Source organism: Gracilinanus agilis, chromosome 4 (assembly GCF_016433145.1).
Source record: "Gracilinanus agilis isolate LMUSP501 chromosome 4, AgileGrace, whole genome shotgun sequence".
Lineage (NCBI taxonomy): Eukaryota > Metazoa > Chordata > Mammalia > Didelphimorphia > Didelphidae > Gracilinanus > Gracilinanus agilis.
In genome coordinates this window covers 433,934,027-433,948,243 of record NC_058133.1, presented here as the reverse complement: position 1 = coordinate 433,948,243, position 14,217 = coordinate 433,934,027, and the positions used below count along the sequence as shown (strand labels likewise).

Here is a 14,217-nt window from a genome sequence, read left to right as displayed (position 1 = left end):
GTGTTCAGACATCATTTATACCACTTATTCTGCTCTGAGGCTAATGTACATTTTTCCATGTCCCATAAATACAAATAATTGCTATAGGAATTCAGAAATAAAACTAAAGGCAAAAAATTTAATGGCATAGTACCTTGATATTTATACTACTGAAAACATGGTGAAGAAAATAAACATTCTTCAAAAGTATCATCTGTTAAGAGTATCTCTCTTAAAGCAAAGGCATATAAGCTCATTTCTCTAAAAAAAACTAGTGTATTTATTTCAATTCACAAATGACAATACTACTATCATGGCAATAAAACAGCTATATTATTTTACACAAATACAATGAAATTCTCTTTTGACACTACATTAGAAGATGAGACAAATGAGTAGAATTCATTATGTGTACTACTTTTTTAGGGAGTAAGAACTGACATAAAAGGGAGAATTATATTTTTATGTAAAAATTATTCATATTATCTTCTATTCAAATTTAAATTTGAAGGTGTTAGGAAAACAAAGTTTTCTGTCTCCACAGATCAAAAATGTTTCTGCAAAATGTTTTTAACACTGTACAAATAAAGGTATCTATCATTTATTTGTAATTTAATATTACAATTTCTCAGGTCAAAGAAAAAGTATACTATTTATTTAATTTCATGCTGCTAATTATAGCTATATAATCTGTACCTATATATGTAATTATACATCATACCTTTTAATGTCTATGCCAGTGGTTCCCAAACTTTTTTGGCCTACCGCCGCCTTTCCAGAAAAACTATTACTTAACCCCCTGGAAATTAATTTTTTTAAATTTTAATAGCAATTAATAGGAAAGATAAATGCACCGGTGGCCATCACCACCCCACTACCACTAGATCACTGCAGCACCCACCAGGGGACAGTAGCTCCCACTTTGGGAATCACTGGTCTATGCATTTAAGATAGAGATCCAAGAAGATTCAGAGAGCATTACTGAGATAAAACTACAAATGTCATTTACAATGCTACACAGTACTGAGTGTAGAATAGGCACAGTATCTGTTCATCACAATATACTAAATTTATTTTTTTACCCCTGTGATAAGTCAAAGAATAGAGTAATGAAATACTGAAAAATGGTCCTTGGCACAGAGGAAAGATAAGATTGGCAATTTTCGTAATTTTATAGATATTATGAACTGTTAGTATTTTAAGAAGGAATTCTGTGGAATTTCAGCTTTTATACACCAATAAGTTATATGCAGCAGGAGGGAGATGCAGTAGATAGAGAGGCTTCAGAATTAAGAAGAACAACCTCCATCCACATACTGGCCATGTGACTAAAGAGGTCATTGAATATCCCTGGGCTCCCAGCCATGCCTCAAGATTTGAAGTTGTAGAACATATGCAGATATGTATTAGTAAAGTGACTTTATTATACCAGTAAAATGTTAGGTCTAGGGGAAAAAATAACAACAAAGTCTTATCACAATAGGTCTTATTATCTCGAAACCTTAATTTTAACCAAATGTATCACTATACTACTACATAGTAGACACTCAGTTACCTTGCTGGTTGGTATTGCTGTTCCACTATGAATGTCTCCTTCCAGATCAAAGGTTGTCTCCTGGACAATTCTATGGGGAAATAAAATTTTAAATCCCCATGTAGCAATCACTTAAATTAGCTTTAAGAAAACTTTAAAATAACAATGCTTTTCCCCAACACAAAAGTGGCATTTATATAAATATATGAGCACCTTTTTAAATTTTTTCTCTTCTTTTTTGGCTTAGGTCAAGAATACCTGTCCATATACTTTTGGGGACTGTCCTTTATCACAAAGAGACAACAAATGGACATATAAAAAGCAACTCAGACACAGCACTATAAAACTTACAAAGTATTTTCTTTACAACGGTATTTTACAATTATTATACCAACTTTAAAGGTAAAGGAAAAAATCTGTTAACAGTTTTGCTATAAATTTTGGAGACAAAATTCAAAACCAGATCTCCTGACTATGGGCCCAGTATTATTTCTATTGTGAGAATTAAGGCAAGGCACGGAATTCTTGCAAGAGGCATGGAATGTTGGCCAGAAGGGGAGTGCAAATGACAATTGGAAGAGGAGAGACTGCTGGGAGGTTTGGACTGGGGCCCTTTGGGAGTCTGAGCTCATGTAGAAGGACATGGAGTTTGACCTCTGTGGCCACCTGAGGACAACTTGGAGGTTCCTGAGCAAAAGACCTGCTACACAATATTCAATAAGTCTGTCATCTCCTGTTTACTAGAAGTGCCATCCAGCATTTAGCGATTCTGGACTCCTTGGGGAGCAGTCCCCCGAACCCCACATTCTTTGCATTTAGCTATATAGTGTCTCACATATAGTTTAAAAAAAATGAATAGAATTATAAGCACTAGAATTAGAGAGGAACAGTAGGTGAAACTCAAGATTGAGACAGACTCAGTCTCTCCTGGGCGAAGGACCTGGTAGGGCAAAATCTTGGGGTCTCTTGTACCCACTGTCCTTCATTATCCTGTACCCATTCCATTAACCCTGTGTTACAGTAAACAAGAGAAAGATCAGATTGCATTTAGATCCATTTGGGAGACTGTTTTGGGAGGGAACGTAACAGCTTAGTCAGGCTGTGCTCCATTTTGAGCCTGACCACCTGCTGTGAAAAGGGGGAAGTTTCTGTGAACCCCTACTCGCATCAACATTGAACTGGGACATCAATCACTCCTCCTTGAGGGGGTACCATTCCTTCAGACTCCAAGGGGCGGCATGCCCTCCCAGGGTCCCCCATTTCTCAAGGGGACCCCTATTAATCTCACTGTTAAGGGGTAGAAGTGAGTGAGAAGGGGATCGCTTGTGTTATATTGAATCTCTGGGAGTTTGAAGTTCACTTTTGATTGACAGATAAGTCAGTTGGATAGAATGTTCCCAGAGAGGCATGCAGGATGCAGGAAGGGGCAGTTGAGAACACTGGGAGAGGTTCTGGGGTCTTTGTCCTGTCCGGAGGCTAGAGATGAGTGTGGATCCTGGTCTTGGAGATAGAGAGTTGCAAACACTACTCTGCAAGCTCCTCCTGTGTTTCCTGTACCGTTATCAACTTGTATTTGACCACCATCTCTGTGTCTATTGCCCCTAGATATTAGGAGTTTCATCATCTTAGTTATCTAGGCTTCCCAGGGCCCGGGAGGGATCCAGGAAGTGGCACGAGACGAAGAAGAGGGTGGAAAGGGTGGATATATCTCAACTGTTAAGGCTTAAGATCTACAGAAGAAGAAGCTGAAGATTTCCCAGCAGTTTACCTAATCTGGTTTAGCCCTGGCCAGGCTGGACCAGAGGGAAGCTATCATTTGATTCTTCATTGCCTGCAGTTAGAGTTTCATTAGTAGCAATTTAAGTAGGGCCTCCTAATACCTCAATCCCTTACCATTATCCTTCTTACCAAATATATTTAAAGTTTAAAGTACCTTCCTAAATAGGTTTCAAAAGCTTATTTTGGGAAGGGAGCCAACGCAGTCAGATTACCAACGTTATCCCAGCTGAAGAGCCCAATTTAATAATATCAATTAACCCAGGTGGGTCCTGAAGGGATAAACCACTTTGACCTGAAGGATCCTGCCTGGGCAACTGTTATAAAGGCGAAGTGCCATCCTATCCTCTCTGTACATCATCTTCATATACATCAAATAGAGTTAGTGACCTCCTTAAATATAACACTTGACAGACTCCACCTTGTTCTTGGGTATATCCTCCTACTCATAATACACCCCATTAATGCAATCTTAAGTGGTATTTGTTTTATTAGGGTACTTTTAAAATGGGAAAAGGCTATTCCTTCAAAGTATGACAAGTCACCAAATAAAAAGCACATTGGAGAAGTAACAATTGGGGGAAATGAGGAACCCATCACTAATATACTTAGGTACAAAGAAAAAGAAAAGATTTGGACTCTGCTACTTTTCTGACCACATGTAAGTTATTTAACCTTTTCAGGTTAGTTCTTCTATAAAATGATGGGGTTAGATTAGATAATCTCTACAATTCATTCTAGCTCTAAATTCCATGAAAAATCCCATAATTACAAAGAAAAACATTATTAAATGAAAATGAATAAATCTCAAGAGGAAAAACAAATAAACTCTCAATACTCTGACCTCATACTAACTTATGTAACCACTATTTAGAATATAAGCAAGGCAATAAAGAGAAGATTTAAAAGTCAGAAACGCAGATCTGTCATCAGCTAACTTCTGCTTTTAAAAAGTAGGTTAGCAACATCCAAATTATTTGTGGAGTATCTCAAAATATCTAAATTTCTAAAGTGAGGTTAATTAATAAAATTAACACAGATCTGTTTGCTATAAGCTTTTTCATTTGAATATATATTGGTTCCAAAAGACAAAACTTATATAACAAAGAAAACCTTTTTAATATCACATAGGTTTAATCAAAGGAATAAAATCTAATTGAAAGCCAAAAGATAGGATTGGAGAAAAGTTTTTGGACTTTAATGTATAAATAGCCTGTCCAAAAAAGTAAAGGAAACCCTTGTCTAATTTCAAATCAGTTATAATTAAAACAAAACAGGCTACAGCAGAATACAATGCAAAGAAAGCTGGTTTTGGAAAGTCAAAGGACCTAGTTTCAGATCCTCAGCCTTCTTGATCCCTAAGTGATCTTGAACAAATTTAAAAAACTTTTTGGTTGTAAAAGGCTATAGACTTAACTTTTTTTTAATTCCTTCTTTGTACTCTGGTGAAGACAATAGGAACCTTTCTGAATTATGTTCTTAAATGCACCCTATCCCCCCACCAAAAAAAAAAAAAACACCAAACAAAAAAACAATACCTAGGATTACAAGGAAACCAATTGTTATTGATTATCAAAATATTTTAAAAACAAATCCAGACTCTCTGTTAAGAACCTTGAGATTAGATAATCTCCAACATCCCTTCTCGTTCTGAATCTATTATCCCTTTTCGTTCTAAGTCTATTTTTAAAGACAATTTCTAGGAAAAAAAATTAGTCTAAATTAATTTTTACATATAAGTGGGGTAGAAAGCTCACAAGCAATTTATATGGCTTTTTCAAAAAAAAAGAAAAGAGATGAATTATCTGAAGAAACTGTTTATCCTCCAAGGAATAATAATGTGGATCCACAGATGCCATCAGGTAAGAGCAAATTCAATAAAGGTCATATGGAGAAGAGATAATTACTAAAGGTCTGACAAGGGGCTTTTGTATTAAAATAGCAGTTATGTCTTGCTGTCCTCCCAGATATTATATTCAAAATTGATATAATTTTCTTTAAAATTTGTCAAAGATAATTTATTATACACTTCTGATGATTCATGTGAGCAGCAATTATGCTCAAAAGTAACCTAGAAAGAATTTCTAAAAATTAGGAATTGAAGACCTTAGTGGTACAGAGGTGTTTTCAACAGACAGTCTACTAAGGCCTTTCAAAGCAGTCTTGGGAAAGAAAGAGATAAAAGCTAATACTGGAGATGGGTTTTGGATTTCAGGACAATGGCTTAGAATACATTAATGTATATAACAATGGTTTATAGGAATGTACATTGAAATCTTGAAATGTAATTAAGCTGTGGGGAAGGAGATAAAAAGAGGCTTTCCTAAACTATAGAGCAATGAAAATAGCTACATGTACAAAGAACAGTAGTAGTTAGTATTCCTTATGAAGAACTCCAATGCTAATAATCAAATATAAAATATGAATAACATGAAAAATGGCCAAGAAAATTGAACACAAGGTAAATTTGATCTGAGAGGTATCACAAAGATTTGGTAGAATGAAGCCCATGAATACAATAAGACTCTGCAAGAGCATATTATAAGTTAAAGGGTGCAGAAAGAGAGAAAAAGCAAGTAGGAAGAAATAGAGTATTGTTTTACATTAAGAGTATATATAATGAGTGTTGGATCTATGGAATAAATTGGGTAATCAACACATGACTTAACATCCATAGCAACTGGTGTTCAATAAAAAAGCTTTTGGGGAAAGAACTTAATATTTGACAAAAGCTTCAGGGAAAACTAGAAGCAGTATGGCAGAGATTGGGCATGAACCAACATCTCACACCATACCCCTATATAAAGTCAAAATGGATACATGATCTAGAAATAAAGGAGACACCATAAAGAATTTGGGGGAACATGGAAAAGTTTAACTGTCAGACTTAAAGTTAAGGGAAAAATTTATGCCCAAACAAGACATAGAGAGCATTCTGGAAAATGAAATAGATAACTTTGATTACATTAAACTTAAACAGTTTTGTTCAAATAAAACCAATGCAACCAAAATTTAAAAGGAAACAATAAATCTGGAAAAAAATTTATAGCATTATGTTTGAGAAAAGCCTCATTTCTCAAATATATAGAGAACTACATCAAATTTACAAGAATACAAAGCATTCCCCAATTGAAAAATGGTCCAAGGATATGTATAGGCAGTTCTCAGAGGAAGAAATTAAAACTATCCATAATCCTAAGAAAAAATGCTGTCAGTATTTTTTTTTTATTTTAAACCCTTAACTTCTGTGTATTGACTTATAGGTGGAAGAGTGGTAAGGGTAGGCAATGGGGGTCAAGTGACTTGCCCAGGGTCACACAGCTGGGAAGTGTCTGAGGCCGGATTTGAACCTAGGACCTCCCATCTCTAGGCCAGGCTCTCAATCCACTGAGCTATCCAGCTGCCCCCTCTGTCAGTATTTTTTAAAAACCTTTACCTTCTGTCTTAGAATCAATATTGATTCTGAGACAGAAAAGCAGTAAGGGTTTAGTGATGGGGGTTAAGTGATTTGACCAGGGTCACACAGCTAGTAAGTGTCTGAGGTCAAATTTGAACCCAGGATCTCCCGTCTCTAGGTCTGGTTCTCAATCTACTGAGCCACCCAGCTGTCCCATCTGTCACTACTTGATTAAAGAAATGCAAATTAAAACAACTCTAAGATATTATCTCATTGGCTAAGATCACAAAAAAAAAAAAAAAAAAAAGGAAAATGATAAATGTTCGAAGGGATCTGGGAAAATTAGAAACTATGGGGTCTGTCCATTATTTGAGGAACAAATGAACAAGTTGTGGTATATGATTGTAATGGAATACTATTGCACCATAAGGAATGGTGAACAGAATGAGTTCAGGAAAACTTGGAAAGATTTATATGAACTGATACAAAGTGAAGCGAGTAGAACCAGGAAAACTATATGTACAGTAATAGAATTATATAATGATCAACTTTGAAGGACTAAATCATTATCAATGAAGCAAGACTCCAAAATAAGAATGAGCTCATGATGAAAATGCCAACTACAGCTACAGAAAGAACTGTTAGAATCCAAGTGTAGATCAAAGCATGTCATCTTCCACTGTATTTTCTTCATGAGATTTCTATTGTAAGTTTGATATGTTCCTTCTATTGAGACATGTGCAATATGGAAATATGTATTATATGAAAATATAAGTATAACTTATATCAGACTATTTACCACCTCAAGGAGGAGGGAAAGGTAAAGAGAGGAAATCAGAATTTCAAAATGTCAAAAAATAATTGTCAAAAAGTGTTTCTAAGTATAACTGAAAAAATTATAATAAATAAGTAAAAAAAAAAATATATGCTCAAAAGCAAATCCAGGAACTAGAAAGGAAGGAAGTAGGAAGGAGAACATTTGGGTAAAGTAAGCTATAACATGATGGTCAAGACAGCAAGAGGAAATTCAGTTTTATGTTCAGTTCTGAGAACCAATACTGTAAAAAAAAAAAAAAAAAAAAAAAAAAAAAAAAAAAACCAACTCTGAAAAACTTTTGGTGATTACATTGATTAGATTTCTTCAGATCAATCAGAAGATTAATCAGAATAATTCTGATTAATACCAACCAATAAATATCCATCATGATTCCAAAAATCCTAATAATGTTAACCCATCTCTTGATTGTGAGGTTATGGATACAAGGTGAAAGACACAAATTTTAACCCCAAACAAACTGTACTTTACCAAAATAATTTTTTCATTAACAGGAAGGGACAAGAATGATTAAAATTCTTTTAAGTTTAAAAGTATTTACCCAGGTTTGTGCCTTGGACCTTTAACCATAAGGCCTCCATCCATAGATCTTTTGGTAATGATGTGATCTTGACTGGGGTCTACAAATTTAAATACATGAGATGTCCCAAACTGAACCTTCATGCCACTTTGTAACATGGTTGTCTCTGAGATACGCTGCCCTTCCACATAGGTCTCTGCATCAATACTTCTAGGAGTAACTGTAACAACTCCATCCATATTTGTTAGGTCACAATGGTGAGGCTGAATTCCTGGGCCAAACAACTAAAAGTAAAATAAATCAAAGGAATTTATACCACATTAATAAGAAATGTTATAAAAACTAAATAAACTAATTTTTAAAAAATAATGATTATCATATTGCAGGTAAAATATCTATGCTTCTTAATCTTCAACAAGGAATATATCAGCAAAGTAACAAAAATACTTGTTTAAAAGTTTATTTTCAAAATATATTAAAAATATAATCCCTGCACATGTGTTATGGTAATATATTCTGCTACATAAATTACAATAAAAACCTGAGTTCTGATACACTGTCACATTAAGATATTTTCACTAACAATGACACAAAGACAATAGTGTGGAAATAGCTGGATAAAGACAAGTCTGGTTATAAAATGCAATGTATTCTCTAAATATATCAGTCTGGTAGGGATTAAGGAAACTAGTTGTGAAAGTATATTTAAATTATATTCTACATAGCATTTACCAATAAGATTAACATTTAAATAATAATGAAAAGTCATGACAATCTTTTTTTTAATGTCAGAATTTCAAATCCATTGGTAAAGTTCTTTACTTTATGGTAATATAAAATAGCTTTGCTCACCTGAATGGAGTTCTCATCAAATTTTTCTGTTCCAACTTCAGTGACACTTAATTGCAGACGGTAGAGCTTTGGCTTATCTCTGGAGTCAGAACCATCTTTGTCAGAAAAATGGGGGAAAAAAAACCTTTAAAAGTCTATGATTATACTTATATAATCCTCAACAAAAGTTCTACTCCAATGTCTTACATCATGTCTTATAGATGATCCTAGAGTTATTAAAGGTCATGCCAACGTAATAAGCTTCACCAATTTCTATGAATCAAAGTTAGAGGTTTGGTCTGCTATTTGAGAAATCTAACTATGAATGAAAAAGATGAATACTAGTAAAATAAATACTAGTAAGTCACTGTTTTGAATTCTTTAGCCATGAATAACAAGAAAAAATATAGAATGGTCCTTGTTCCTCCATAGGGAAAACTGCAAAAAAAAATTAAGGTTTTCAGTCTACCAAATTTTTTAAATACCTATAAACAAAATCAACTTAGTTGTACTCTAAATGTGAACTCCTTTTCCAACAACCAACAAGTTTCTACACAACTGAAAAAAAACTAAATTATATCTATATTGCCATTCTTACTATAAACAAAACCCAGAAGATATAAGGAAGTTGCAGGCTTATAGTTCATTTTTGGAAATAGTAAGAATAGAGTTGTTCTGAAGTACCATCTCAAACCTCTCAGATTGGCCAAGATGTCAGAAAAGGAAAATGGCAAATGCTGGAGGGTATATGAGCATATTAAGAGACAAACAAAAAGTCCAGCAAGCTGCAAAAACTCACTGAAAAGAATTGCTAAAAATGATACAGACAAGAGTCACAAAGAATGAGAAGTTGAAAACTACATCACTCTTGGGGGGATGCACTCATCAATAAGATCTCAGAATGTTGTAGAGGGAAAAAAGGATCTGAAGACCCAAGATTTTGATTTTAATTCTGAGTCTATATCCAGTGATGGGCAAACTATTCTCTGCGGGCCAGATCCAGGCCATAGTTCGCCCATCACTGCGTTAAGCAATTCCCTAATCACTACATCTGGATGTGGGGCATAGTGATTAGGGAAATGCTTAAGGCAGTGATGGGCAAACTACAGCCTGGATCTGGCCCTCGAGGAATAGTTTGCCCATCACTGGGTTAGGCTATTTTTCCACTAAATGATTTAAGTGTCAAGGGACAAAGATTCCAAGACCAGAGATAGGAGGGTCTTAGGTTTAAATCTGACCTCAGACACTTCCTAGCTGTGTGATACTGGACAAACCCTACCTGCCTAGCCCCTACCACTCTTCTGTCTAGGAACCAATGCTTATTATATTTCTAAGAAAGGTAAAGGTTTTAAAAAACAAGAACAAAAAACTAAAGTTGAAAATTAAATGTGGAATCCTTTTTCCTGGGTGAGGTAAAAAGAGCTTCCTCACTTGGAATTCCCTATAAAGGCTGAGTTTATTAAAAATATATACTTAAATAACACTTTATTCTGAGTCAAGCAATTTAATATTCTAATATACATTCTAATACTACCACCTGGATAGTCTTGGGGAAATTATTTAACTTTGCCAGTGAACATGATGATCTAATTATCCCTAAGATCCTGTGACCACATGATCCTATAATCCATGTAGAGAGCTGTTCTATCATTGTGGGTAACATTGAAGATTAGGAAAATTCTGTTTCTTCCCATTCATTCTCTTTCCTTTTTCTGCTCTCTCAAAACATAGAATCCCACAAAGTGCTCTCCTTTTTTTATGATAGCTCAGATTCTAAAATCCAAGGATCAGATGATTAGGCCAAATATATTCTAATAATAACTCACTAAATATTTTTTAATCTTCTCACATGTGGGAACAATTTACAAAAGATGCTTAAAATATTATCTATCAAATCAGAACTGTTTACTTGTTTTTCCCCACAAGAAATAATATGTACTAGTTATTCATTTGTTACTCTTTTTTTTTCCTCCTTTCTTTTTTCTTTTTAAGGCCCTTACTTTCTGTCTTAGAATCAATACTATGTGTTGGTTCTAAGGCAGAAGAGTGGTAAGGGCTAGGCAATGGGGATTAAGTGACTTACCCTGGGTCACACAACTAGGAAGTGTCCGAGGCCAGATTTGAACCCAGGACCTTCTATCTCTAGGACTAGCTCTCAATACACTAAACTACTTAGCTGCCCCTACTCTTTTTTTTCCTGATGATTTCCCACCTACTAAAGAATAAGTCTAGGGCACTTTTAAAAGAAAAAAAATGATTCCATGTCACCAAAACATGCTAAACAATTATTTCAAACAAAGAAAATATAAGGGTGGTAAATAGGTAGCAAAAGAGGGAAAGTTATAATAAGAGTTTTTGCTTATCAGCTTTTGTTCACTTGGACTTCTAGTTCTACCTAACTTCCTTTCCCTGTTTATTCATTTATTTTTCCTAACTGCTACTTTAAGCAAGTGTAAGAATAGCATAGATATCCTTCATTCAGAAAAGGTCAGTATTTTTTCAATAAAAAAACATACCTTCCAAGGCAGAAAAGCAATTTAAAAGTGTTTCTTTCACAATACCTTTAAGGTAGCCAAGCAGTTCTATACACATCCTCCAATAAAATTTGGGTAACTCAGTTGGGAAAAGTCTATATGTAACTGAAATTAACTGTGGTAGAACAATTTAAGGATACATGGATTGAATTTAATTACTTTTTATTACAGTCTTTTTTTTTTTTACGTGACTAATAAAACAAAAATAACAATTTTCTTTCCATTTTCGTATCCCTTCTTCAGGTGAAAATGAGAACACATAGATATAAAATTGTTTAAGTATAAAATTAGATATAATAATACCAAGGGGACAATAAATAAATAATGCTTGGAAACAGTTCTTCAAACTTCATCCCTTTATTAATAATCTCTAATATATGCCACATGTTATCTTGTTTGTATAGGTGTTTACATGCTTCCTTCCTAATTAGATTGTGAACAGGGCCTGTCTTTTGCATTTCTTCATATTCTTAGCACCTAGCATACTGGCACATAACTGACTTCCAATAATAATAAAGCTAAAGACACAAATTTCTGATGACAAATCAGGATCATCAGTTTGCACATTTCTTTTTAAGATAAAAGGGTAATAAAACTGATAAACTTTTTGTAGCAACCTAAGTAAATAAAAATTATAGTTATGGAAATGGAAATAAACATTTTGTCTTTGACATGAAGATGATATACAGTTGCCTTAAAGAACATTAGAAAATCCTAGTATAATTAAAGTACATGGAATATAAGCATAGTTTCTCAAGGTAAGAAAAACTGTTTTACAGACAGAAAACACTGAAAGGGAGCTCCTGTAATCTATTAATGTAAAACTGACTAAATGCAATGTAAAAAACCATATGCAAATCAAATCTTTTAATTCCTCTTACCCACCTAATCCCCCCAAAAACTTTTCCTACTATGTTAGATAAAAGTAAATGTAAATGCAGAACTCATCTCTGAAAATTTTTATCCTTCAGCTTTGCCAAGGTGATGAAAGACTTATAGTACTTTGCTATAGGGGACACAATAAAAGAGGAGAGATTCTGCACCTTTCATCCCATCATGAACCAATGGAGTCAGTTAAAACTGTAAAGATAAACAGCTCATATCTGCAAGCACTTAAGAGTTGGAACAAAAGAGAGCCAAAGATTGTTCCCAACTCCACAACAAAGGGACATTTATATAGTACATTAAAGTTTGCAATGTGCTTTACATAATTGTGTTTGAGTAACAACCCTATAAAATCAGCAAAACAGGCATTATCAGCCCCCATTTAGCAGATGAGAAAATTAACAATCAATGTGTTACTTGCCCAAGGTCACAAAGGTAATAAGCACTAGAAGCAGGATCTGAATCCAAATATTTTGCGGACTATAAGAACTGTCTGCAATCCACTGCACCACTACTCTGTTTCTCAGCTAACTAATCATCCTTGGGAAGCAAAGCAATCTTTTTGAATAATGAGATTCCATCATGCTTCAGAGCTAAAAGGAACCTTAAAGACCATTAAGTCTCATCCCTCCATTTTATAGATAAGAAAATTGGCCCACAGTGGTTAAGTGATCTGGCTGAGATAGATGACTATCAAATTTTAGTCAGATAAAAAATAAAAGATTATGATTTAAAACTATTTTAAAAGCTAACTATGTAGCAAGTAACTAACTTCTAAAAATGATAACAGAACATTCTTAAATCCACTTCAGAACATTGTGCAAGATGTTTTGTTAGTGATACAGTTAATAAAGTAGTATTAAACATTGGATTACCTTCGTAAGTGTGATAGCTGTAGTAGGCAAAGTGATTCCTTCTGCCTGGGGTTAAGAACACATGCACAGGACCCAGGTGAAGGCAGCATCAGCAGGACAGATACCATGCAGTACATGCAGAAGGGGGAAGAAAAAGAAAAGACAGGAAAGGGTGAAACTGTAGTGAGACAACACTTAAATTCAATTTTATAGGATGAAAAAGTGCATTTTGCCCCCATCAGTTCTCAAAATTGCAAGGACTGAAACAACAGTGGCTTCAAAATCAGTGGATAGACTGTTTCTAATAGTGTTTTAGAAACCAACAGGCAAGCTATTAAAGTAAACACTGAGACAATAGGTCAGTCACCAAGCAATACACAAAAAGCAAGTTAGTTTACCGTGAGTAATTTTTTTCTTATCCCCAACCTTCATAATTCATACAATAAAACCAGTGAACAAAATCTAAATTTTCTATCTAGCCAGTCACAGGCTATTAAATATATCTGGGTAGGTTGTACACCTAATGGAAACAAAATAATAAATTAGAAGGTACATAAGGAAACATCAAGCAGGATTAATAGACTAACCCAGTATTTCTTTCTTAGAAGAGAAGTTGTTTTATTCAATATGGTTTTTGCCAACAAATCAAATGGTTTAGCCAGGTTATAATTACCTAGTTAAAAATAGTAACTAGAAAGAACTGTGTATGTTTAGTAGACTGTGGTTTGTCATGTTTTGGTAAGAAGACTATACTAAACTTTAGTTATGTACATAATTCTATGCATTATAAACCTCTACCAATATAGGAAGCCAACTGTAGCAGAGAGTATGACGTTATATTAAGCTACCATTAAAAGTTACTTTCTACTTGTTTGTATATCTGTGTTACTACTTAATAGGCTGGAAGCATTATCAGCAAAATGAAATGTGCAAATCTAAGATGCACCAAAATTTCAATCATATTTAAAGAAGTCATAAATAATGAACTAAGTTCTCCAAATTTACAATCATAAGTTCCTAAAATTAGTCAACTCCAAATCTCCACTATCCCTTACCCAATAAATTTCTAACT

At 34.2% G+C, this 14,217-nt stretch overlaps 1 protein-coding gene across 6 annotated transcripts in view; it reads right to left on the bottom strand.

Moving 5' to 3' along the window:
* AFDN (afadin, adherens junction formation factor) overlaps positions 1-14,217 on the bottom strand; it is a 189,074-nt gene that overhangs the window by 73,696 nt on the left and 101,161 nt on the right. For 4 of the 6 annotated variants that reach the window (XM_044671892.1, XM_044671893.1, XM_044671895.1 and 1 more), the window contains exons 9-12: positions 13,167-13,211; positions 8,894-8,988; positions 8,063-8,325; positions 1,535-1,604 (exon numbers count right to left, since the gene is read on the bottom strand). In XM_044671892.1, the coding sequence (XP_044527827.1) occupies positions 1,535-1,604; positions 8,063-8,325; positions 8,894-8,988; positions 13,167-13,211 (473 nt within the window). The remainder of the gene's footprint in view (positions 1-1,534; positions 1,605-8,062; positions 8,326-8,893; positions 8,989-13,166; positions 13,212-14,217) is intronic. The other 2 variants (XM_044671896.1, XM_044671897.1) reach the window with 1 other exon arrangement.